The 27766-nt window shown below is 34.8% G+C and overlaps 2 protein-coding genes across 2 annotated transcripts; both read right to left on the reverse strand.

Annotated features, from left to right (window-relative positions):
* Window positions 1-1816: 1816 nt before the first annotated feature.
* Window positions 1817-14675, reverse strand: LOC140061984 (gamma-aminobutyric acid type B receptor subunit 1-like). The gene is made up of 18 exons (XM_072108023.1): window positions 14529-14675; window positions 12186-12323; window positions 11367-11537; window positions 10920-11021; window positions 10753-10818; window positions 10105-10299; window positions 9468-9612; window positions 8865-8965; window positions 8416-8479; window positions 7816-7899; window positions 7015-7165; window positions 6162-6297; window positions 5635-5745; window positions 5097-5219; window positions 4670-4784; window positions 4117-4334; window positions 3713-3829; window positions 1817-2888 (listed from the first exon to the last, which is right to left on the reverse strand). Exons 1-18 carry the CDS (start codon window positions 14670-14672, stop codon window positions 2484-2486), a joined length of 2586 nt encoding a protein of 861 aa, XP_071964124.1. The 5' UTR covers window positions 14673-14675; the 3' UTR covers window positions 1817-2483.
* A 2935-nt stretch (window positions 14676-17610) lies between these two features.
* Window positions 17611-27320, reverse strand: LOC140062189 (nuclear transcription factor Y subunit gamma-like). Its single transcript, XM_072108277.1, has 10 exons — window positions 27268-27320; window positions 26119-26239; window positions 24820-24891; window positions 24326-24439; window positions 24106-24201; window positions 23633-23809; window positions 22095-22172; window positions 21342-21503; window positions 20599-20676; window positions 17611-19521 (listed from the first exon to the last, which is right to left on the reverse strand). The coding sequence occupies exons 2-10, from the start codon at window positions 26236-26238 to the stop codon at window positions 19405-19407; spliced, it is 1014 nt and encodes a 337-aa protein (XP_071964378.1). The 5' UTR covers window position 26239; window positions 27268-27320; the 3' UTR covers window positions 17611-19404.
* Between the last annotated feature and the right edge of the window lie 446 nt (window positions 27321-27766).

Here is a 27766-nt window from a genome sequence, read left to right on the forward strand (position 1 = left end):
ACTTTGACCGAAGTAACTGTGTTTATTTATGAATTATTCTCTCCTAATTTAATAAACACCGTGCAATTTTGTATGAATTATCAGAAACGTGTTCACTCCAGTTAAAAATAAATACAGTTTCTCATTTGTATAAAACGGGATTATTTGAATCCGTGTTCATCTGATGCATACAATGTGCAATATGTATTTTGGCGACATTAACAATTACATTTTGAAATTACGTATTTTATGTAGGACAGTTAGCCTACTCTTTTTCAAATTTTCCTCCACGAGGTCTACTCTTACTAGGCCCATTACATAGGGTTTGAGAAACCGTCTTCCAAATAAGCTTGAATCTCTCACTCAGTAAAGCTTGGTTCCCACTAGAGAGATGCAACGCAATGACAAGCCTGATCACTGTTCGAATAATCCATCGCTTGCGTTACGTCCTTGCGTTACGTCGCTAGTGGGAACCAAGCTTTAGTAGACTCTAATATCAACTGCGTCTACGGTAACTAATTAAAATGTAGATAATAACATAGCAGCAACACCTATCCGAATTCCAATGACAACCAACAGTGATTGGTTTTCTTATTTCTTTAATAGGCCTAATATCCCTATGGTATCAACCATAATAATTATTATAGAATTGATAATTATAATTACTTAAAAGTAGGCATGATATCTCACTATTCATCATTCGAATTTTACTGTTTTTTTTTGTAAATAACTTTTTATACAAATAGTATATAAATATATTGTATTAAAAATGATCTGTGTATTCTTTTGTTTTGCCGTAAGTGATCACCGCGGCGGCGGCGCGTCGATGCGACTATTTTAACGGCGTTCAGAATTCGAACATAGTACCATGAGGAAAAAAGTTATTTTTCCTCCATTTAATGGCAATACCGAGAATCGGATGGCATTATTACGAGTTTTCTCATAAAAATGTTGTTAACTAAAAAAGGAAATGAACTAATGTCTCATTTTGGCCTACTACGTTTTAGTGTTTATGTTATATATATATTGTAATAGTCCAGTGGTTTTAGTTCATGTGCTAAACACAGTTGTTCTGCTTGAGGCCACTCAAAATGCCAATGTGTCTATTTACATATGTTAACTTACACAGAATGACGCTTTAATTACTTGGATCTAAACAAAACATGCCAGCAGTATTTAAGGTAAATAACAAGTGCATTATTGATCAGCAGTTCACAATGACATTGTGTTGACTGGAGGTCATTTAGTCCAAGACATTGTTGACCATACATTTACATTACAATTTAGAAGATAAACCAGTCTATCATTGGCATATGATCTAACAATTACAGCATCAACCATGGTCTACGAACAAAAATATTTCCGAAAACTAAATGTATGCCTAACTTTAATTGAGGTATTGTATAAAACTAACTAACTATTTTAACCATAACTATGATATTTATTCCAAATTCAAATGAAATTATTGAGAGAGGATTTTAGAGGGTAATTCGTTTATAAGTTGAAAATACATTAGCCACTATTTCTCATCAGAGATCAAAGGATTAAAATTTTGTTTAAAAACAAAACAAGGCGCTGACGCCCTAATAGTCTGTTTAAATTATGCGCAACGCATTGTTAAAACGATCAGCAGAAATAGAACACATATTATAATGTGCCTTGAAAACGAAATGCATCTTTAAGAAAACATTCAAAGTTGTTATATCTCTATTATCAATTAAGTGTACAATATTGGATTGTGTCAATGAAGAAAGTGCAATATAAAGTGTTCAGTAATTGATGGAGTAAGGTTAAGCAAAATGACATCACACAATATACATAGCAAATTCTCCAACGAATCGAATCTTTATTGATCGATAGGCCTACAAAGAACATAGAAATTACACAACTTGACTACCTTGACATGGGACTATTCAATGGAACGGGAGACATACTAGACAATGTTTAACTTCTCAAGATCTGTCCACACTATCAAACCTTATGTGACAAAATAATGTGATGTGACTAATGGCCATATCACTACCATATTTAAACATAATTATCTCTAGGCCTACCATATTATTTGGGCACACTTTTTTGTCGAACTAGTTTGATAGTGTATACAAAGCCTTAGACTTTAAATTATCAGAATCTTGTACAAAAATGTAAACATTGTATTGGTTAACACCATAGAGATATTATAATATCTCTATGTTAACACACACAAATAATTTAGTGACAACGAGCACAAAGTGGTACTCGTATTTACAGGACACAAAGTTGAACGTGCACGCATTTCCAAAGATGTATCATCCTTTTTTCCAACAGCCAAATTTAAACATTTTTAGTAAAGTATCCATTAATTATGTAAAGCTCCATCTACACTATCAAACTATATTTGACAACAAAATGTGATGTACCCATATATGGACATGATGATGTCATATCACTACCATATTTGGGCATATCACTACCATATTTTGTTGTCAAACTAGTTTGATAGTGTAGACTATTTTGGTTTATTTCTACAGTCGTGTTGTATTATTTCGTTCGTTGATAATTTTGCCAATGTCATGCTCTGTTTCGCAAAAACTAACAGACGTGGTTGTTGTTTCCACGGCTGAAATACTCGCCAATCCTTCGTTTTGTACATGATGCACGCAACCATTCATTTTTCCATTCAATGTTACTCTTTGTTGTACATTACTTGAATGTTCGTCATATACATACGCGTCGTTCGCTTGTCCAATAGAATCGTGTCCGGCTGTGACGATTTCGGTTCCCGTATGTCGTCCACAAGTTGGAATTAACGTACATCCGACATGATGTCCACAACACCACACACTGCACGCACCGGGTGTTGTTGCATATTTCTTGAATTCGATGTTTCTTGAAATTTGCTTTCTCACTTTCTCGATTGCCATGTCCACCTTTGGAGAAAAAATACAGAAATTGAATTTACTAGGAATTTGGATGAATATGTGATACCGTGTAGTGCTCTTATTCGAGGTTCGCGTAAAGGCCAATTTACACAGACGAGCAGTAACGCTTGGTTCCCACTAGGACCCAACGCAAGGACGTAAACGCAACGCAAGCGGGTTGACCAATGACAATTAGCTAGCGACAGGTCGAATCGCTTGTGATTGGTCAACTCACGTTGCGTTACGTCCTTGTGTTGCGCCTCTAGTGGGAACAAAGCATTACGGTAATAAAAATATAGAATCTAGGCCTACTGTATGTTATTCCTTAAGCGTGTTTCCCACTAGAACGCAACGCAGCGACGTATTGACGCAAAGCGTTGTATTGCGTAATCACAAGTGGGAACCGACGACGCAATATAGCAATATAGTGCTGTAAACATCACAGATTTGATTTCACGCAGGTGGGGGAAAACACGATTATTGGAAGAGCATTTGCTTACGTTGCGTAGATTGCGTTACGTGCGTCGCTAGTGGGAACCAAGCTTTATTACTATTTACACACAACGCTCTGGAGCGGACAAGCGGTTTCCGCTCATGATAGATACAGACTATTCGTGGGACAAGCTACGCGGTTTTCCGCTTACCGTTACCGCTTTTCTGTGTAAATTGGACTTAACTTCTCTTTCTTATTTTATTTGTCGGTGATGATATAGAGATGATAGAAGATAACAAAGTTAGTTCGGAGGAGGATCACACCATTCGTGGTGATAGTGGTTTCTCCTCTTGTTTATATGTTATGCTAAGTAAAGTCCTTTTAAATGAATAAAACTTACGTCAGCAATTCTGTATCGCAGTTTTGTCTCCGTGTCAGCCTCTTCTTCAAAAACCTCTTCGTCCGATTTTGTTTGAATTAAAAATCGTATATTAAATGTACCACGTAAAGATAGGACCTGGTGGAAGACAAATAGTATATAAGACTTGAGTTTGGGGTAACATGAATGCAGACATTGATTTCTAGTTAGTATTGTTCTACGCTATGTTGAAATCAGTACTAACATATATTAATGTATTTTATTAATTGAATGTTATTCTTTAACTTTGTATACAACCCCCCTCCCCCCCGCCTTTTTTTTTAAATATAGTTTTTTGTTAATGAATAACATTTATTAAATTTATTTCGTATATGTAAGTATATATTTTTTTTTTGCTGATTAGTATTTAGAAAATATTTAACTACCTTGGGAACAAATATGACAAGTATTGTTGCTGTGGTTGCTAACCATGTAAGTGACGCAATGATGACGTAAGCAAGCTCTGGTTCTTGCTCCAGTATGAACGATAGTGGTGCGCAGACGATACTCAGGGTTAATATGATGTATATTGAGATTCCATTCATAAAAGTATCATTCAAATTCCGAATTTTCAAATGACGTGTTTCGTATGATAAAAATGCACCTTAAAAAAAAATAAGTACACGGTTGTTAGGCGAACATTAATGTGAAGAACATTGGGAAATACGAAATATTTACGAAATACTTACAACCACTTCCACCACACACAACCACTGCAACCAACCAATTACGAACCGTGCCACAACCATTCGCGGTCGTCAACACCATCACAACTTACGACCACTGTCCAGTGGTCACAACCACTCACGAACAGGATCACAGCCACTCACGACCACCAGTTGCGACCACTGCAACCAACCAATCATGAAAAGTGACACAACCGATCACTCTCACCACCACTAACATTGATTTATACCAACTAATACATTTTAAACATACCCAATAGAAGTAATAGGCCGTTAAACACGTAGAAGATTGCAACAAAATAAGACGAGGTTCCTTTTGCACAGAACGCCACCTCACTTATCGTCCGTGTATTCGTCTGTGTGTCCAGCTAATTATTTTTAAAAAAGGTATTGTCAATTGTAATAATTTACAGTATAATTAGATCAGAAAGTTAGCTTTATTTTAATTGGCTATTGATTAAAATGCGTACGTTGATTACGTGGTTACGTTCTCAGGACGCAACACAAGGACCAATCTCAAGCGACACTTCGAATAATCCATAGCGTTTGATTGCGTTGCGGCTTAAGCCCTTGCGTTGCGGCTTACCCCTTGCGTTGCGGCTTAAGCCCTTTCGTTGCGCAATGGGAACCAAGCTTTAAATGTATTATTCATATAAAGATAAATTGTATGTTAAACTCACGTAAGAATCCGTCTCTTCAATTACGACTTCTAGCGGAAATTGGACCATCCAGATTATTAACACGATGACGTCAAACGCTAAGCAAAACAACACTGTTTTGATCATGTGACCACAATGTGATCCCTGATTAAATAACAAATATAAATTAATATTAATTAACATTTCGTTTTCAGAAGCTTATTGCTAATGAATATATTAAAGGAGTTGAACAAGTTAGATCAAATATATCAACAAAAGATCACTAAACCAAGTGGCATGTCAAAATGACTTTTAATTTTATAAATAAAGAGGCGTAGAATATTCGGTATTGTAGTTTGTCATACCAAGGCAATCTAACAACATGACACTGAGCCGCCTTGCCAAGATAGGAACTCGTAACAGTCTTTTAATCTTTTGCCTGGCTGTGGCTGCGACAAATACCATATGTAGATATTCTCTGTTAAGGGGCGTGTAACTGATCGTGTCGCAGCCACAGATAAACCCTTTGATCTCCGGAACTCGGCATCCTGTTGTTAGATTGTGCCTTGTTCATACTTACAGGTATCCATGGGTTGAGTTTTGACGTGTAAACTGAATGAGCTCTATATATTTTACTAAACAACACTCCATATGCGCACGAGAAGCCTATAACAAATACCCACGCTCGTATCTATAAGGAAAATACAACAACATTCAAGTATGAACCAAACAGACGTAAACCGTTATAGTGTTATGTATATGTATATGTATTTATTTTCGAATAATCCAATCAATATTTTTCCCACTTGTACGCACGCACGCAAGCAAGGACGGATCCTCCGAACTGTCGTTTGTCCGCTATAGGACGCAATGATATTAAAGACGAATTCAAGCTTGGTTCTCAATATAGGACGCAACGCGTGGACGTAAGCGCAACGCAAGCGAGTTGACCAATCACAAACGACAAGTCGAATAATCCATCACCTGTGATTGGTCAAATTATAACGTCGCGCTTAAGTTCTTGCTTTGCAACCTGTAGGAACCAAGAGGTAAGCGCCCAATTATTTACGTTTGTCGGCCATCTACGTACATCAGTTAAAAACTTACCGTACACCAAGTTGCGAGTGTGTCGTCATCATCAACGTGTCCTCTATCAATACTTAATGTTACAATAGTTATGTAAATGAAGGTACATCCAAGTAGAAAGAGAAACTGGAATACTGGTGTACTCTTCTGTATCAATCTGTGGAGTTTTAACGAGTTAAAAAAAAAATTTATTTAAGGTTAATCACGTGTTTTTGTTGTTTTTTTTTGTGTGTTTTAGCCTAATGCTACTTACATAAAATTGAAATTTATTAGTTGTTTTTAATTAGTTCTAGTTTTCTCCCTCTCGCTCTAACTCCAGGGAACAACTTTGTGCAAACGCGACTCTACAGCTCACTATATCGGTCTGTTTGTTGGTCGATAAACACTAACTCAAATTTGAGCACGCGACTGCAGCCATGTATATGGCCGGCTGTTTAATTTAAGTTGTCATGGTTTTCAGATTATTGGTTTTTTAGACTTAACAGTGATGTCTGATTAAGAAATATTTTATACCAAATTAAGGCGTATTTGGCTGGGCTGTTTTGAACAGACAATCGACAGAAAGCTCCTTTAATTTCTCGCTGTTTATATGCGAGCAATGGCAGAAGCTCACTGTGAGTTGTTTGCGAGTGACCAGGCGTCGAATCCGCATATTATTATTAGTGTCTTATAAAGTCAGGGGAAAGTGGCAAAAGGTTTCCTCCTCCGATTTTTATCAGATAATCTATATTGTTTTGACTACTCTTGTAACAAGACCACAGTGCTGATTTTGACATTTTCCTCTTAACTGTATATTCTATGACTTAATTATTTCTTACTTTCCATTTTTTGTTGTTTTTAAATGATGAAATTGAAAACTAATTGTATTTCTTACTCTCGTTTCCAATAGTAGGCAACGAACCCTGCAAAGACGGCAACCATCACAAGACCACAGCATGACAGAGCACCGAAGATATAATGGAAAGTTAGAGATATATGCTTCGGTGAGTACACGTTTAATGTGCTGTCTTTTGGTGGCCCATCTCCTGTAAAAACAACTGATTTAAATGTCTACAATTCACGCAATTTTCTAGTATCTCTGTACTGAGACTCAACTAATTGAGTAGGTTCCTACGTTTTTATTAGCTAGATCCATCATCAATAATTTAGAAAAGTAATAATTTTGATTCGTGGATGGATGACATCAAAGAGTAGACTGGACTGGGAACCTACGCTGACGTCAAAAGGATGGCAGAGGACAGGGACGATTGGAAGGTCATGATTGCCAACCTTTGGACCGAAGGTTAAGACGGCACATGAATGAATGAATGAATGCAAAATGTGAGTGGTAAGAATACCAAGGGATAGATAATGAGCATGAAATAATGACAATGGTTGATGATTAGTCTGATTATTAAAAGAAAGTTGATAGGATCATGTAAATAATTCTTTTCTGTTTAAAACTGCTAAAATAAATGTGTCTGACGAGGTTGATTATACAGGTTTAATACACGGCAGCATAGCTCTGCAATTAGTTCACAGCACTAATGGCGATTATAAATTACTGAGTTTAGAGAAGTCTCTAATTTGAAATTGAAAAACCTTAATTGAAAAACTATGTTTGCCTTCAAATGGATATAAGTCAAACATTAAGAAATGTTATGAAAATTAGGCCCTAAAAACATGCTTGCGGTACCTTTCCATATAATAGGTGCGTAACCTTCTAACGTAAGTTTTCCAGATTGTGGCTCGAATCTTCCAATTGCGACATTCTCACCTCCTAATGATTAAAAAAATAATACATGCAAATCATAATATAAAACATAATGTATGAGTTACTATAATAATAGAACAGTAAATAATAACAATAGGCTACAGTAAACAAAAACTTGTATAGCGCCGGTATCCCCCACCCATGTGAAGCTAGCTCATGGCGCTTAATCCAAGTACGTCGGCAGCGAATAGCGACGTCTTCAGGTTGGTCTTGAAATTGTTCAGATTAGTTGTATCTTAAGGGGCGTGGAACTATCGTGTCGCAGGCACAGGTAAACCCTATGATCTCCGGAGCTCAGCATTCTGGTGTTAGATTACCTTGGTAAAACACCAAGTCTGGTGGGTACACATTCCCTGGTAATTATGTAGGTGCTGGTCTCTTGGTGTAATGTCAGTTGGTACAGACAGCAGCTCGATTATCCGGTCTCTTATTTCTGTGGTGCCTTCTTCTTCTTGGATCCATACTATAAATCCATAATTTATACAGAAATATATTATTTTTAAAATAGTAAAGTAACCATACCTTGCATCTGGCGTAATCCAATCAAACCTTCTCTATCACCCGAGCTTGTGAAGCTTACAGGACCCTAAATTTCAAACGGAGAAAAGTTTAAATTATATTATGTATAATATTACAGTCATTACCTCTCAACACATGTTCATTTGCGTTAATCTCTGTCTACACTATGAAACTGTATGTGACAAAAAAATGATGTGCCCATATATAAACACAATGATGTCATATCACTACCATATTTGGGCATATCACTACCATATTTGGGCACTTGTTTGTCAAACTAGTTCGATAGGACATGGTACCTTGTGTATCTTATAGCGTGATGAATAACTGGGGGTACTTTAAAAGAATGGATATAAAGCTCTGTCTACACCATCAAACTTTATGTGACAACAAAATGTGATGAACTAGTTTAATAGTGTAGACAAAGATTTAGATGTGAATTATTAACCTACTGATATTCCATCAAACTCGATACTTTCCATGGTTGTCATAAACACATTCCTCATGTCGGTACTTGAGTACGTGAAATCACTTAACTTTATGTGAGGCGATTCTAATCATAAATTAAAAAGGTAAGCGAATGAAATGAGTGTTAATTGATAAATTCATATTTAATGAAAATTAAATCAGTATAGCTTTATTAAATTAGTGGCGTTTAGGTGATGATTTAAATGATATATACCTTCCACTATACACATTTAATGATTAGGCCATTAACAAGACATTCTATTTATGGATGATAGAGTAGGCCTATTAATATAAATAATAATTGTCTTTTGTATATAGCGCTTAACCAAAATAAATTTTCTCTAAAGCGCTACGACCACAATGCTCGAAACTAGGTAGAAATTACGTCAATTCATATTCAATACGAAAGAGATGGGTTACTATTATTATATGCAGTAGCGTAACGGATAAGAACTCTCACTGGCTAAACCCAGAGGCCCCGGAGCTTATGTGGCCCCTGAGCAGTGCCCAGAGGAGGAGGACCACTTAGGGTTCTTAAACAAGGGGCCTCATGTCTTTACGTTACGCCACTGATTGCTTGTATTTACCTTTTTGCAGAAATTGTATGCTTTCATTAAGTACAAGCGCAATGCTCCATATGGCGTCGTACGCGTATGACGCCAGGTCATTTATATCATCAGAACCTTCTTGTGCTGAGTAAGTCATGTACGATTCTTCAAATTCGTTAGGTGTCTAGCAAAAAAGGGGAGAAAAAAGGCCAAGTATATCGAATTGATGCTTAATTATTTGTAAAAGCTTGGGTGAAACCTCTTGACGTAATAATATAATTACGAAGGACCGATTTCACTCCGAGTAGGCCTTAAGCTTGGTTCCCACTAGCGACGCAACACAAGGACGTAACGCAACGTAAGTGATTTGACTAATCACAAGGGATGGATTATTCGAATAGTGGATTGTCATTGGTCAACTGTTGCGTGTACGTCCTTGCGTTGCGTATCTATAGTGGAAACCACGCTTTAAAAATGCCGGGATTCCAATAATGCTGTCGTCTGAAATGGCAGATCTATAAGCGGCTATCTCTATCGCACCAGCCCTACTGAATACGGAATACAAACAGCACATCGCACACAATTTGTTATTTGTACACTTACTAATGCGCTACCATCTTCTTCCTAGATTTAAACATCTACATTTTTACTTATAGATATGGTGTTTGATACTCACCAGTCCAGAGATGGTAACTTGATCCGTATCTATACTCAACGGCAGATCTTCTGTTGAAAAGTATCCTTCGACAGCTTGGTACAGCTGCTCAGGGGTGCAGTCTATTGCGTGATCTGGCTCCTCCCACCAACGAGGTTTGTACCAGCCTAGTAAAAACCAGGCGTAATTTCTACCGTAAAGGCCTTCTTTGTAAACCTAATTAAGAAACCACATTAGTTTTACAAAATGTTTTTAATTGTTTGTAACTATAACTGTGGTGTAGCTTTGCGTAAAATGTAGAGTAATTGCTCAGAAGTTTGCCCTACTCTTACGTAATGTGTCCTTTATACTAAGTACATTGAGAATACTTGTGAAAAAAAAGTCTTAAGGCTAAACTCAGACAGCGTCGTACGATGAGGCCCGACGATTCATCACTTCGGGAGAAAATTAAACATGATTTAAGTTCTCGCGACGACTTAAAAAATACGCCCGGCGCTATATCAAGACGACTCGTCTCGTCGGAATTCAACTCAGACAGCACCAACGTATCAAGACGACTTGTCGCGGGCCTCGTCGTACGACACTGTCTGAGTTGGTCTTTACTACTAAAATATAATAACATATTATTCTTATTAATAACGTATCTAAACGGGAGTATCATTCACTTACCTCACAGAATACTCTTCTTGCCATATTTTCATAAAAGTTTCCGAAAATAATCCATGCTCCTTTCTCCTAAAAAAAAAATTAAATGTTATATAGGCAGGTGTTTTGCTGGTGGTTTACGCCACATTAAGAGAGAGAGAGAAAAAAATATCATTCGAATATCAAAATACCTTTAGATTACGTATTTGTTCGGCCGGATCGATTGCGAAGCTTTCTGACGTAATAAGTGTAACGTTCTCTTCTGTGAGTAGCGACCCGAATCGGTTGATCGACTTTGTAAAAAAAAACAAAGAGAGAAAAAATTAATAAAACGTGTTGTATCGAGATTTAGTTACAGGCCTATAATTAATATTTGACTAGTTGTATTTGACCGTAAAAACAGTAGTCGACAACCTATTTGACATCGAATGTTGGCAATATTCTAAAGAACCAGCAACGAAATATCGATGACAATTCGTTAGTAACAACCTACACCTTCAACTGGTGCGCTTAGGCCTATGTATAGAGCCTGGGAATGTTAATCATCATTCTCTATCCAACACCATTTCTCGGACCAAAGTATAGTTGATTGAAACATCTATATCTATCAATAAGCAGACAATAAAATATACACATACAGTTGAAAATAATTCTTGGTTCTCGTGTATCGTTGCCACTCTAGTCCATTTAAACAACTTGATCATAGCTAGACGTGCGTAGTTGAAGATCGTATCAGACGCGCATGTCCGGTAAAACGATTTATATTTGTTGCGATCACTCAAAGCCGGGTTTGATGCCGCGTATGACATCTATATAAATAAAATAAAATGTAATAGGCATGGTTAAAGTTTATAAATTGTGCAGGCCTACTGAATGTATTTGAATGTTCAAGGAGGCGATACGACCCGCCAGCCTATTACGCCACTTCATTTAAGCTTGAGGCAACGCAAGGACGTAAGCGCAACGCTAAGCGTTGACCAATGACAAGCGATAATTTGAATATTCCATCGCTTTGTGATTGGTCAAATTACTTGCATTGCTCTTGCGTTGCGTCCAGTGGGAACCAAGCTTTAATTTTAAGGTGGCGCAACGGTTAGTAACGGTGACTTTTAGTTCCAATGAAAAGGTTAAGTCTCTCCGTCATATAGGCTAATGTTGAAGGCATGTTCACTCCATAACCTATTTGGGATGCAGAGGCGTGTATATCGCATTATTAGAGCAAATTGATTTTATTTTCCAGTATTCGAATTTAAGTCCCTCTGTCATTTAACTCTGGCATAGGTTCGCATCATTACCTTTTTTAGGATGCAGAATTTTGTCGAAAATTTTATGTGTTGTCTCGTGGTTGTCTCCTGATTATTAAAAACAATATAGGCGCACATTATACGGCAGATTGAATATTGATCTTAGACACTATTATGAACTGATCCACTTTATATTAATTTCATTTTTATTACCTGTACAATATTCCATAGATCCGCTGCCATGGAAACCGGTTCAGCGACAACAGAGCAGCCTGTACCCAGGAGCATAATGTACGTTCTGGTTGAGTTGATGAATGTAAAGAGTGATTTGGTACCAAGACCTGCAGTGCACTATGACGTAAGAACAAGTTGACATTATAATCACTAGCATCATCTTAGTTAAATTCACAACAATTCAAAAATACCAAATTCACAAATAAAATGGGAAATAGAACTAGGTAAGGTAGACATTGATTGGAGTAATGTTTGGTACTATAAAGTTTATAGACTAAAACATATACCCAAAGTTGCTCATTTTAGTTTTAAACTTCTGCATAGAAATACTACTACCATGTAAAAAATGATTGAAAATCTGGAACTTAGCAGGTAATGATTTATGTGATGAATGTATAAACAAGGTTGAAACTGAAAAACACATTTTATATAAATGCAGTGTAATTCAATGGATATGGCTTAAATTTAAAAATGTCATAGCTAAGAGCTTTTCAAACGAAGACCCAATAACCTGGTCTACAATGATTACTGGATCAAATAACATAATTGTAAATGAATTGATTTTATTATTTATATTCTCTATATATAAGTTGCATAGGCCTATATTAACAAAACCTGAAAAAAAAGGAAACAACTATAAAAAAAAAGATCTGGAATCTTTTTATTACTGAAGTAAAGCATTTAATTGAAAAGGAGTGCTACTACTTTAAAGCTCAATGTAAATGGGGAGATATAAAGCAAAACCTCCTTAAATTAATGAAATAAAAAAATGCTATTTGTATCTCTTAAATACATTGTATATAGGCCTAGGCCTAGTAACTATATTACTTTTAAGATATGTCATCCGGGTATGAAGCGTCTCACATACACACAGAGCCAAAATATTACCTTGGACTTGCACTTTGTATGGACTCTAACCTTACGGTTTTCATTATATATTCCATCCTATCCATTCTAAACACCCTTTTTTTCAAGCTTTTGCATTCTTCGTTTTCATCTCATCCATTTTTTTCTTGGTATATTCTTCCCCTGAGTTTATAGCCTCTCTACCCACCCACGGACACGAACAGAATAAAACAACAATAATCACTTTTTCATAAGTACGTTTTTTTTAAATCAATTTTTATCGTCATTTTATTGCCATCGACATATTTTAACTAATTGTATTTTTAAAAATGTATATGAATGTAAATGTGGTTTCTTTTTAACATCAAAATAATCTTAGCCTATGTATATACTGTTCAAAAGATATGTATTTTTTTAACAATGTACCTTATAAATAAGAGAAATACATAAATGTGCATATATTATTATATTTATAACAGAGAACTATAATAAAAGTGGGACGAACCCACACAAGACAAAAAAAAATTCACAACATATGACGACGGTAAAAGCCAATTTACAGACGAGAGGTAACGGTAAGCGGAAAACCGCGTAGCTTGTCTCACGTAGAATCCGTATCTATCCTCTGCGGCGGAAAACCGTCCGTCCGCTCCGCGTTGTGTGTAAATGGTCATAAGGAATAACATAGATTATTATTATTATCTTCAGCGCATTACAGGCGTTATGCAATAGATGAACATTATCATTATCCTAATAATTATGATCATTTAATTGTCATCAATATGTTCATCATCGGTAATGATTTCATCACTATAAGTGCCGTTATTCGCACCATTTCACAACAATAGGCCTATCATAGGCCTACTAATTGACCACTAATTGGGGACTAACTGCCATTATGATGTATTGTCATTATCTATGTACGTACCATATTTGTAAGACAAATATATTACGAATGGTCATTTACTAATAGTCATTTACGAATCCATTTATTAATTTAAATAATAGTCTTGAGTCTTAATCAATAATAAAATTGCTAAACTCAAATTAGGTGCTTATCATAATTAGCCAATAGTGCTAGCTATCATAATCCATGACGCTTTTAGTAATTGAAATAATTTGATGAGTCAGAGGGAGACATAATTGTTATAAAAAAACATGCTGTCTAGATTCATCATGCAATAAAAAAGGGAGTAATAATAAAGAAAATTCGAAAGTACTATACGTAGCCTACGTCTAAATTAAGAGGTTTTCTTTTATAAGCATATGTGTTTTTATACTTATGTTAAGAAGTAAATGTTCGCTAGTTTTTAGTCGCGTGCAACGCGACTCTACAGCTCACTATGGCCGTCGGTCAGTCTGTTGGTGGTCGGTAAAAACTAACTTGAACACGCGACTGCAGCCATGTATATGGTTTATTTAGTTTATTGAGGATAAGAATATATAGAATAAAACAACATAAAATAATATTAATACCTGTGTATCGCGCCAGTCAAGTGTGAGCCTGTACCCACCAAGCACGTCTGCACGCGCATTGACGTCACGTAGCGCCATATCGGCCGCAATGTAATAACTCTTTCCTCTCGAAAAGCTCTCACCAGTTACTGGAAAAAAGCCCATGATGTTCAAATCAACAACTTCTTCATCCGTTATATTATGTTTTACAGATAGGCCTACATCTGTCGGGGATTCTGTGCTTACATTGACTGGCAGCGTAGCTGGGGATACCATGTACGTGATTTCTTCTATGGTGTAGTTTTCGCCGCCGACAATTGGTGAAATTCGTAATAAAATTGATAACAACACAAAGTTACGTAGTGCATTCAATTCCATCTGTAATAAATATTAGTCAATTGAAGAGTAAAAGTAAGTTTACATGCGAATACTAAAAATAAGCTCTAGAAAATCTGTAGGCCTAACTATTATTCTTTTTCAGAGACGAATATGGCGTAGGCCTACCGTTGATAACAGGCGTGTAATTCTGATTTCACAGCCAAACGTTAATTATCCGTTGATACTACTATACGAACATGCTGGTTATCAATTTCCTAATTACAATTGTAATACTTATTCATAATCTTAAAATGTTTACGATTTATTTTTTTCGACTAAATAATTGTTTGGTTAACGTGAGTAACTATTATGTGACAATAAAATGACACATTAAAAAAAAAAAAAAAAAATTCAAGGGGACAATATATCTTTAAAACTGTTACGTCAACAAGCGAGCGGCGTTTTTTGTAAGAAATATTTCTTTATTTTAAAAATTGTTGAACGTTGGCAAATTTAAGATACTGTAACCCTGATTTTAAAAACGTCGTTGTATCACGGTACGGCTATGTTTTAGAAGAAAAATATAATATGTATATTTTTGATAGAAATTAAAACAGTTACAATAGATCAATCAATTAATTCAACTATTTTTATAATAATAATAATAATCAAATATGTATATTTGTGACAGAAAAACAGTTACAATAGATCAATAGATTATTTAATTAAAATATTAGTATGATAATCAAATAATGCGAGATCTCATTATATCTGTCTAAATATTATATTCATTACCATTATTTGATATGTTTCGCATCTATCAGGCAATCTATTGTTAGATACCTTGATCATCTGTTAGATGAATGAAACTATTTCCAAAACTGTAATTTGCATCACATAGGGCTGCGCAGCCATATACATCTATATATTATGATACTTTACACTGAAGATATGATAATATTATCAGCTTTCCACATAGAAATAACTAATTTCATATTTCTATTTATTATAGGTCTATTCTTTACGTATTATATCGCCTACTAGTTTTGTAATTTTCAGAAGAACAAAATATTCATGGAGTCAACTCTAACAAAAATAAATAAAAACTGCTTGCCAGAAAGTATGGAGATAAATAGAATAACTTACCTTTATAATAGTAGACCTATTGCTATAATGTGAACATGTTTATTCTGCAATCAGTAACTCTATGATTTGGATCAAAGTGAAGCGTGCAACAACACGAGTAATCATCATACGTCATCGAGCTGCGTATCTACTGTCACCATGGTGACCAAATAATTGGAACTACATCTTAACATTCTCATTTGCCTTAAAAGCAAAATTACATTTTATTATTCAATTCCTGAAAGAATCAAACCAGCGTGAAAGCTCCGCTCATTAACAGACCTCATAATACAATAAGTTTCACAGCTTTTTTTTTGGCAATTAAGAAATTATATGGAAAAGCTTCTAATGATCATACTAGTTGGTTGTTAAAACGTTTCTATGAGTATACGTCATAATTATAATTCATTGTGTCCAGAAAAATAATTGTGCTGATTCATGCTTACTTGTATTCTAGGGGCCCTCATGAGACAAGCTATTGCTTCTAGTGAGGGCCCCAGTTGCTGTTGTCATATATAATAACTGAATAAATGTGTATATGAATGAATGGCCATGCTAATTGAACCTATATATATGTACGAAAACAATTAATTTTCGGAAAAAAATCCCTGTACTAATAGTAGGCCTACAGGGATTTTTTATCGAAAAATGCCCAAATATCGATTTCTTTTAAAAATTCAATTAGTATGCGATAATATGCGATATATTGCTTTTTATCATCTTATAGAGCCATAATGATCAGTTTTGTCGAAAAATAAAAGGGTCGAAATTTTGCCATTTTTGGAAAAAACATGAATTTTTTCGAAAAATGCCCAAAATATCTACTTTTTAAAATTCAATAATTATGCGATAACATTACCATATATGCGCATATATTGCCTTATCAAGTGTTTGTAACCAGTTATGTCGAAAAAGAAAAGGGTCGAAATTTAGCCTTTTTTTTCAAAAAAAATAATATATTTAAAATTCAATTATTATGCGATAATATTGCTATATATGCGCATATATTGTGTTATCATCATCTTATAGAGCCAAAGAAACTAGGTAATGTCAAAAAATAAAAGGATCGAAATTTGGCAATTTTTCGAAAGTTTCCCTGTACTGTCAAAAATAAAAGGGTCTAAATGTACTATAGTTCGAAAAATGGCCAAAATATATATTTTTAAAAAGAATGTTGAGATAGCCTGCAACAGTGTAATAGTTGGTCGTTTTTCATGCGCGAATAAAACAATAAAACGTTGTGCAAAGTGACAGTTATCACATACTTTCATTTTCTTCACGTCGTCATTATAGTAATTGAAAGCCTTGAAGTCATGAAAACATTGGCTTAATAATCACTCTAGCGATATTTAAATCATAATTGGTATTGCGTTGTCATGGTAACAGTAACTTACAACATAGATTATTGGTAATTATGAAATACTATTATCATGATGGAGAATTTTTTTTTTCAAGAACATTTATTAGTTTCAATAATGGTATAGAATAGGTAGACTTGGTGTGCTAAAAAATCAAGGCAAGTTGTTATGTTGTGGCTCAACTAAATGCATTTTCCGCATAAATCATAAACATTTTAAAAAAGAATTAAAAAAAAACGAACTCAAACTATTCACCCAAGTCTTCATAAATCAACCAAATAATTTTAATACAACTACAAAAATAAGTAAGATTTGACATTTTTATTGAAAACTATAAATTTACACAATACGTAAAGGCAAGCACAATTTTACAAAGCTATACATTAGCCTTAAGCATTGTATACACTATCAAACTAGTTTGACAAAAAAGTGTGACGTGCCAAATATGGTAGTGATATACCCAAATATGGTAGTGATATGACATCATCAGGTCCATATATGGGCACATCACATTTTTTTGTCACATGAAGTTTGATATCTTAATCTCTGTATACACTATCAAATTAGTTTAACAAAAAAAGTGTGATGTGCCAAAATATGGTAGAGATATACCCAAATTTGGTAGTTGTATGACATCATAATGTCCATATATGGGCAAATCACATAAAGTTTGATACTGTAGACATAGCTTTACTTCTAATATAGATAGTGTTACATAGACACCATAGTGTGACGGCACCAATCAATGCAATTCACAATCTAAGATTCTTAACATCTTGTTCAAAGATAAAGCTCTGTCTACACTATCAAACTATATGTGACAAAAAATGTGATGTGCCCATATATGGACATGATGATGATGTCATATCACTAGCATATTTGTTTGATATTGTAGACAGAGCTTTAGACTGCATTTAATACTAATGTATATTGATATAGTTTTCTCAAGAGACTCTATGCTAACACATTTCACATTTTAATATACAGTATACACAAACACACACAAGTATATCTTAAACTTGACATTCAGTTTTAATGGAAGTAAGTCACTCTTTTAAGTATTTTTCATCAGGGGGCAGATCCAGGATTTTTTTAGTGGGGGAACGCTAACGTATAGTATTAATAGTCGGTCAAAAATAGGTACCAAAATATATTTTTTTTAATTTGTTCATAACGTCATTTTAGCTGACAAAGGGGGAGTGTGTGACCCAAGCGCTAACCCCCTGGATCCGCTCCTGTTCATCTTATCAACGCTAACACATTCCTTAAGCTCTGTCTACACTAACAATTGTGATGTGCCCAAATATGGTAATGGTCCAAATATAACAGTGATATGACATCATTATGTACATATATGGGCACATCAAATTTCTAAAATAAAATTTGATAGTGTAGACAGAGCTTTACATATGAATCTTATAACATATGCCAACTTTTCAAACAGGTTTTGTGGGTAACAGTGTTAAATGGACAATTTGACAATATTTAAGTTTTCTTATAATTTACTCATAGTAAAAAACAGAAATAGAGAATTTAATATTCACAAATAAATAGCCAAAAATACTAAATACTTTAAAAAAAGTAAATTTTCTTTACAAGCTATACTGCGAGAATAAAATTGATGTAAAGTGAACAGATACGGAATTCTGTATACATCTATGAAAGAAAAGCATTGTTAGATTTGATTTGACAGAACTTAGATCTGCAGTATAGTGTTGTTCACACCATTCAAAGAAACAAATAGAGCAAGTAAGCACTCCATGAAATCAGCCCAGGCTATTCAATCAATCATCGATCAATTATCAATCATCAATCGATCAATTATCAATCAATTAACAATCAATCATCAATCAAGTTACTGCATCTTTGGGGAATATTGAATTGGTTTGAAACCATTTTCACTATTGAAGGCAATATTAACGAGAGCTAATGCTGAGAACTGAGTGATAGTAAATATAATACCATTTCATTGTCAGGCAATATGTTAAAAGCTCAAACTGATCGATTACAAATGTAGTACCAGTTGTCCACACCTTATGGTGATCACTGTGTTACCTGGACAGTCTCTGTGCCGAGTTGTGTGCACCTTAGGGTTATCACTGCGTTACCTGGACAGTCTCTGCGCTGTTATCGGTTGTTGTAGGTTGCAGAAACACCTGTTGCGTCGTACCAGCTTGTGTTTGTATTGGTAGTTGTTGTATTTGAAATACAGGCTGTGAGATAAAAAAAAACAAATATAATTATATATACATTTGTATAAATTATAGATTCATTTGAAATTGCCAACTGGAAACAATTAAAAACAGTTACTGTGCTATATGCTCGTCAGATCACAAGCTGGGCCCTGATAGTCACTTGTATCATTTGTATTTATTTATATAGTTATCACATCGTATTATTTATTCTACTCAGGTACAAAACATATCTCGAAATTGTTAACAATTTTGACAATAAAGTTATCTTGTATCTTGTATCTTGTAAATTTCTGGGAGTTTCTAGAGTTGTATAGACAGCAAGTGATATGGAATAATGGTAAGGGGCCTGACTAGCATGCGAGAATCATTGGTTCAAGCTTGTCTGTGCCACAAGATGCTTTATTTTCGTTTCGATAAGACTGGCTGCCTTAGAGTGTCCAATCAGAATTTTCTCAGTTTCCAGTTATGCATGAGGACGACTATAATTTCATACAATACATGTTTATAAGGCACACTTATATACCTGTGATCCTGATATCTCATACAATACATGTTTATAAGGCACACTTATATACCTGTGATCCTGATATCTCATACAATACATGTTTATAAGGCACACTTATATACCTGTGATCCTGATATTTCATACAATACATGTTTATAAGGCACACTTATATACCTGTGATCCTGATATCTCATACAATACATGTTTATAAGGCACACTTATATACCTGTGATCCTGATATCTCATACAATACATGTTTATAAGGCACACTTATATACCTGTGATCCTGATATTTCATACAATACATGTTTATAAGGCACACTTATATACCTGTGATCCTGATATCTCATACATTACATGTTTATAAGGCACACTTATATACCTGTGATCCTGATATTTCATACAATACATGTTTATAAGGCACACTTATATACCTGTGATCCTGATATCTCATACAATACATGTTTATAAGGCACACTTATATACCTGTGATCCTGATATCTCATACAATACATGTTTATAAGGCACACTTATATACCTGTGATCCTGATATATCATACAATACATGTTTATAAGGCACACTTATATACCTGTGATCCTGATATCTCAGCAGTAACAAACTGTTGGCCTGCCTGTCTAAGGTACTGGATTGGTTGAGTCCCAAACACCTAAAGTTGTACAAAAAAAACAACATGTTAGCAAGTAATAGAGAAGTAATGCTACTAGGATTAGAAATTAATGAATTTGATGTCAGTGAATGTGGTAAAAATGATAGAAACACAATGACAACGATAATAACTTGACAATTAGAAATATGATAGATGAACATGATAATGATACTGTGTATGTTTAAGCATGTATGTGGTTGTACTATGTAATCAGTAATGTTGGAATGGTTTCACTGTAACTATACAGTGACAATGTTGATGACGAAACTGAAACTATGACAATAATGGTGATAATAAAGTGAAAAATATGACAATATATTTTAAATACAACCATTTACAAAAACAGTAAAATTACACTTGGAAGAACAGAATTGCAAAGTAAATATCATAAACAATTCACAAATTTAACTCACACAAAAACAATCTATTTAAAATGGTTAATTAATTAGGTTAAAAAGGGAAAATATACCATAATTTATATAACAAAGTTATGAAGAATATGAAGTGGTCATGAATGTGATAGTGCTTACACAGCAAACAAAGAAAAGTTACAGGTGGCAATACTATGCAAATGAGCACAAATGCTTCATTTACATATGTCATCAGCCACCTGTCTTTACCAGTTATCTGTGAACCCACACCTGCACATCCCCGGAATTGCTTACAATCTGTGCGGCATTTTGCGATCCGTCCGGCTGTTGTAACTGGATGGTCTGACCAGCAGCTGTTTGTACTAGCTGTGCTGGCTGTCCGTCAGCTGTCTGTATTAATTGTGTTGTTGTACCGTCTGCTTGTACCAGTTGAGTTGTCTGATTATCACCACCAGCCTATAAATAAAATATACAGTTATATTACATAGCCTATGTAAAAACGTGAACGCGATTGGTTGAAACTGCATCACATGACTACCGCTGCGAGGATCGTAAATTGTATATATCCTCGAGTACGATGATATTGACTGAGTAATTTTCGTATGATTATCGTGTCCCTGTCATTAAACACTTCGGGAAATATATTCCCTCGAGCAAAATATCATTCCCTCAGGGATGTCAAATCTTATATTTCACCTCTAAGCAGGCAATATCTGTATAATAGTTGCAGCACCAAAGTTGTTTTTTATTTATGAGATTGTGGTTCGATTCCAACGCTCGCCACATTGGTTGTATCCTTACGCAAGGCACTTTACTTACATTTGCCTCTCTCCGCCCAGGTGTATAAAGGGTACCCAGTTAGCTCAAGACACAACTCAAACACTAGCTGCATTATGGGAGTATGTTTCCATACATGTTTGATTAAAAAAAAATCTGGGGTAATAATGTGCAGTTGATTGAGAGCTTATATGCACTATATAAGAATGAACTATTTATTATTACTAAAGTTTATCTCTGTTAGAACAAAGTAAAATTATATTTAAAAACCTGTTGTTGCTGTTGAGCCTGTGATTGGTTCACTATTTGCTGTAGTTGCTGGGCAGCACCTGACGGTATGCTAATGAACTGAAATTTAAATAAATAAATACATTATACAAATTAACCATAAGAAAACAATACATGAATATCACTGCCCAATTATACAGTAGTACCAAAGAACTAGAAATTGAAACTTTGATACAAAGAAAAACTATAATTAAACAATACTACTATCTTTACAAATACTTGATAATGCAGTTAGTTATATAGTTTTATATAACACCTAAATAAATTCCTGTCATTTGATTGGACGAATGTGGGTCACATGGCGTGCAATAGTACGTACTATTAAACGATCGTTTAATAGTACTTTTTTAAACATTTTGTGTACGAAAAAAAAAACGTTTCGCGGATGAAAAAAAATTTAGAATACAAAAATTACTGTAAAATACAACAGCGCCAGCTGTCGTCCTGCCTCTGTTGTTTGTAAACACCACCGCAAGATATGCAACAGCAGCAGATTTTTGTGTACGATTTGGAGATATATATGTACTAATTTCATTCAAAAAAGCATTTAAATTAGCTTTAGATCGTTTTTAGGATTTTGATTAATTAATGGGGACATCCCTACAAGACGTGGAATTGTTGGAAAAACCATAATTAGCCAAGATAAGTTCCAATTGTCTGTCGAAGTTTTGCCTTTCAGCCTATCTAGTACTACTACTACTAGGCCTAGCCTAGCTAGGCCTGTTAGTATTAGGCTAGGCCTGGCCTAGGCGTTTTTAGCCTTGCTAGGCCTATGATTGTTTGGTCGTTTGTTGACATAATTAACACTAAAGTAGGTGTGTTTAGAAAATCCATATAATTATAACATTTAATATAAAATTAAATGTTACGGTTTTAATCAATCTGAATGAAATATAGGCCTCTTGGCTAGGGCCACCTTATATTTGATTCAAATGACAGGAATCTATTTAGATGTTATATAAAACAAATAATGAATGTTTTGTATTCGTGTAATGGTACAAATAATGGCACTTGGTGAATGATGAAAGGTTATATCAACTCGGCTTTGCCTCGTTGATATAACCTTTCATCATTCACCTCGTGCCATTATTTGTACCATTACACTCATAAACATTCATTATTTGTATAATATCAAATATTTATTTATTTTCATTATATTTAGGTGCTTGGTTTACTTGCAACCTGTCAACCTTACTTCTTGTGTCTACATTGTTTACTTGTTGTTTTTTTTAATATTTAGGCACATTGCCAAGGATAACCATAAGTGAATTCATTCACTATCCTTCTTAAAGGTGGCAATCCTGTTCACAAGACAAACATACACAAGATGCTCTACATAAACAAAAAAGACTTATTTCTAGTCTAGTTGAAAATTGGCATTAGAAAAAATCTTGACATATGGCAGGACTTGAGCCTAGGACCCTTGGATTGGCCATCATAACCACCAAGCCACAGCTCCATTTCCATTGAATGATTTGAAAGCCATTGGATACTAAAAGACAATACTTGGTATACTGTACCTGTTGGCCTTGTGTTACATTAGCAACCTGTATCGTCTGTGCCGTTGTTTGTTGTTGTTGCTGTGTCTGTTGCTGAGCACCCTGTCTAAGTTGTTGTTGAACGGCTTGGTTCTGAGCAAGTTGGAAGTAATATTGCACCTGGTCCGGACACATTCCTGTCTGTTGAACATGTGTTTCCTAAAACAAGGTTTTAATTTTATTTCAACTTATCTATAGAGGGTGACCCTAAACAGCGTATGCTGACAATCAAGGGGCCCCTTGAAGAGTTATGATAAGTGTCTGTGTGTGACAGTGGCTGTGTGTATACTACACCGGCGTAACTATACTACTCGTCTCGTTTTTTTACTATTTTATATTTCAGGTATTCATTTATTGTGCTTGTTTATTTTTTCATTTTTCTTTAATCAATGTCTCTTTCTAGAAGAAATAAATTAAATGGAAATAGTAGATGGTAGTTGTTACTGGCACCCTACCTGTCTCTTTGTTGGCTTTAGTTCATCTCTCGGCACTATGTCTATTAGAAAATCAAACTGGTCATATTTTGAGATCGCCATTGCAATATCATTTCTCTGAAATTATACAGTATCATATTTTATTTATTGCCACGCAAAGAAATAGCACTATTTGTGGTGCATTTATCACTATTGAAATGATCAATTAAGTAGTTTACTTAAGTACTTATCCAAAACTTACTTGTAAAGTCCTTCGTTTATTTTCCTCCGTGTGCAACCATGCACGAAGTGACAACTCACTTATGAATATCTCGGCCGCTTTTGAGAAGAGTACAGGAGCCTCAGCACTGATCATCTACAGTAGTAAATTAAATTATGATATTTGATGTAAAGTACTCTCTCAATTTATTCATTACATAATCAGGCCTTGTGTTTTAAAAATTATAGGTGTGCTACAAATTGCACTCCTCAATACATTCAGGGATGCTGTAGGTGTGCTGTTTGTATTTTGGTGTGTAGAAGTTTACTAAATTTAAGCTCAAGAGTATTTTAGGAGTGTTAGGTGAGTGATCACACTCGCCTTAAAAGACAAGGCCTGCATGTTTTTTTTTGTTAAACTTGACAATTACAAATGGAAAATCCAAACAAGGTTTAGGTAGAAGGCGCTGTATTGGCGGCCGTCAGAAAAATTAGTGAGCACTAAGCCAAATAAAACCAAATGAAAATATTACAAACCTTCACATCTTCATCTAGTTTCATAATTTTCTTTATTCTTGCCAAAGGCAGTTCCTGTGTTTTGAAATGAGACTAAAAAAAAAAAAAAAAAAACTTGACTTCAATATTAAAATATACCGTATATTTCGGTGTATAAGTCGCACTTTTGACACGCAAATTTGACCTCTAAATTAAGGGTGCGTCTTATACACCGAACATAAATGCCTCACCACAAAGATTGTACATATCGTCACCTCGTTCGCTAGGCCTGAGTAGGCTAGGCCTAGCTACAGTATACTAACGTAACAGCAACCTGCTTCTGCCTAGTTTTCAAGGCATTTTAGCATGATGTTATACTAAATTATGATGAAAAGATTTGTTCATTATGGAGCTGCTGTTTTAGGCGCTCCGATAAAATTTCATTTGTAAACGTTTACGATTGGAATAGGCTAGTATTTATTTATAGTTATACGCACGATCGCCGACCGCCGTACCCCCAGCGCAAGCCCTTCTCCAGGTGATTATAGCATGGACCTAGCGTACACACTTCTCGGATACATGGATACTAATCGAATACGATTGTCCGTGAAAACGTTCGCCCTCTCGAAGTGATCGATCGAGGCTAGCCCACACACACGTACGTGTTACACACACGGTCATGCACTCGATGTTGCGGGTGCGAAACTCATGAATAACAAGTTAGAAAGAACTCGTTGAGGCTGGGCGCGGCCGAGCCTAGGCCTAGGTAAGAAAAAACCTAAATAAAGGACGCCGTTGTAGATATAACAAAATTATTATTACAATAATATTGATTACAATTTAAGAAAAAATTGTTTTTATGAAATATAAGGTGCGTCTTATACATCGACGATATAAAAAATACCGATATTTTACTCTCAGTTAGGGGGTGCGTCTTATACACAGGTGCGACTTATACACCGAAATATACGGTACACAAATTTTGACATTAATATGTACACAGAAATAATTAATATCAGGATGTACAAAACAACTATGAAACATAATTTGAATGATGTATTCATTTATTAAATTTACAAGCAATGGCAGATGTTTGGAGGTTTGACGGTTGTTCTGCTACAACACTACTTGCATGCTTAAAGGGCTAAAGCTCTGATTACACTATCAAACTTTATACAGTATGACAAAAAAGTGTAATGTGGCCATATGTAGACACAATGTCATATCACTACCTTATTTGGGCATATCGCTACCATATTTGGGCACATCACATTTTTTGTCACATAAAGTTTGATAGTGTAAACAGAGCTTAACAACATGTTATGAACTGTCAAGTATTACCATTTCAATGTTATTGATGCTAGCAGCTTTGTTTGTCCAGAAGTTAGTCAGTTTACCCTGCGATTCTGATGCAACATCTTCTGCAGACGTTGCCACCGCTTGTGAATTGTTTGTGTTCATTCTAGACAATAATATGAAAATAATCTATTCAAATAAACATTTTAGTCACTCTAGTATAAACATATACAACTGAGATTGACTTTTTCATCAGTACTTCTATGAATGGATGATTCGTTGGGAACATGAACGCTAGTTGATCATACCCAGTACCGTATTGATCGTAGGATCATTCGGGAAAACACCTCACAACAATAATATGATAATAAGCGATTATTCAATAAATTTAATATTTTAGTAACTCTATAAATATAAAACTGAGTTGTTATTGCTGCAGCTTTGATGGGTATGAGGATTTTATTACCTTGCAATCCATTATTATTAAGCTTACTCCTAAGAACAGTTTTTGTTGGTAAGATATTACAGGATTGAACCCCGGACCTTGGTTGGTATTGGAAGGCAAGCTGAGCAAATTAGGCCTGCTCCACTATTATCCATCCATTTTACATTGATTACATTGTTATAAGAATACAATAAATAACTAGCATCATTCCATCACTCCGTTGAGTTCGAGTAACATTTGTTCAATTTAGCTAGTCAACAGAACAGATGAACCTTCAGTTCACTGTACTGAGCACGAACTTACTGTATGTATAGGCTATAATTTATGTCAACTAACCAGCGCGCACGAGGCGAGGGCCTAGTGAAAGAGAGAGGGGTGAATTTTAAATCAAAATAGTATCAATTATTGATGAGAGAATAAGTCTAAATTTTGTATTACATGTCAGGATATCTGGTCCTGGAAAGCTTTGATAAATGATGGATCCGATTTGCTAGAAGTTCGACCAACCAAGCTTTGTACAAATGTTTTTCCACAATACCGATGGACCAATGGCTAAGGAACATACACCGTCCAATCAGCACATAAAATGGCCGACCAATCGCGTCAGAGCGGGTAAACATTCATACGATATCCACCTCTTGTGGCATATGAGAACCTTTAAATTAACTGATTACAGTATATACTTTTAAAGTATTATTTCTAAACAACATCAGAATTAATTTGAATCTATAAAATCTACAAATACTTACTTAAATACCAAAATTGAAACACTCTTTGTCTCCAAATCTGAGATGAAAGCGAGCGAAATGGCTGAATTGACAATCGTGAAGGACGAGTTTATTATTTAAGAGGGGAGAAACAAAATTAATTTTCATTGTTTTTTAGATCAAACACTGAAACAAATGTCAATGTCTAACGTGCAGTATATTTCAAATGTACATATTCTATATAACTATTAAATCTTTGCAATATAACTAGCGATAATAATATCACATATTTACATGGGAGGGTGGACAGCTCCTACTACAGTATCTTATTTGGAATGCAATATATTGGACGATACCATTATCTTAAAAGGAGTGTAAACGGGAATTTCCACACCTCGTTTCCTTTTGCGATATAAGAATTAATTGGAAAGGGAGTGTTTTTACATTTTTTATTCACATTTTTTTAATGACAAATGTCTAGAAATATGGTGTTTGTTAATTAATTAAATTTCGCTAAAAAATACATTTTCAATTTAAAATT

Source organism: Antedon mediterranea, chromosome 11, assembly GCF_964355755.1.
Source record: "Antedon mediterranea chromosome 11, ecAntMedi1.1, whole genome shotgun sequence".
NCBI lineage: Eukaryota > Metazoa > Echinodermata > Crinoidea > Comatulida > Antedonidae > Antedon > Antedon mediterranea.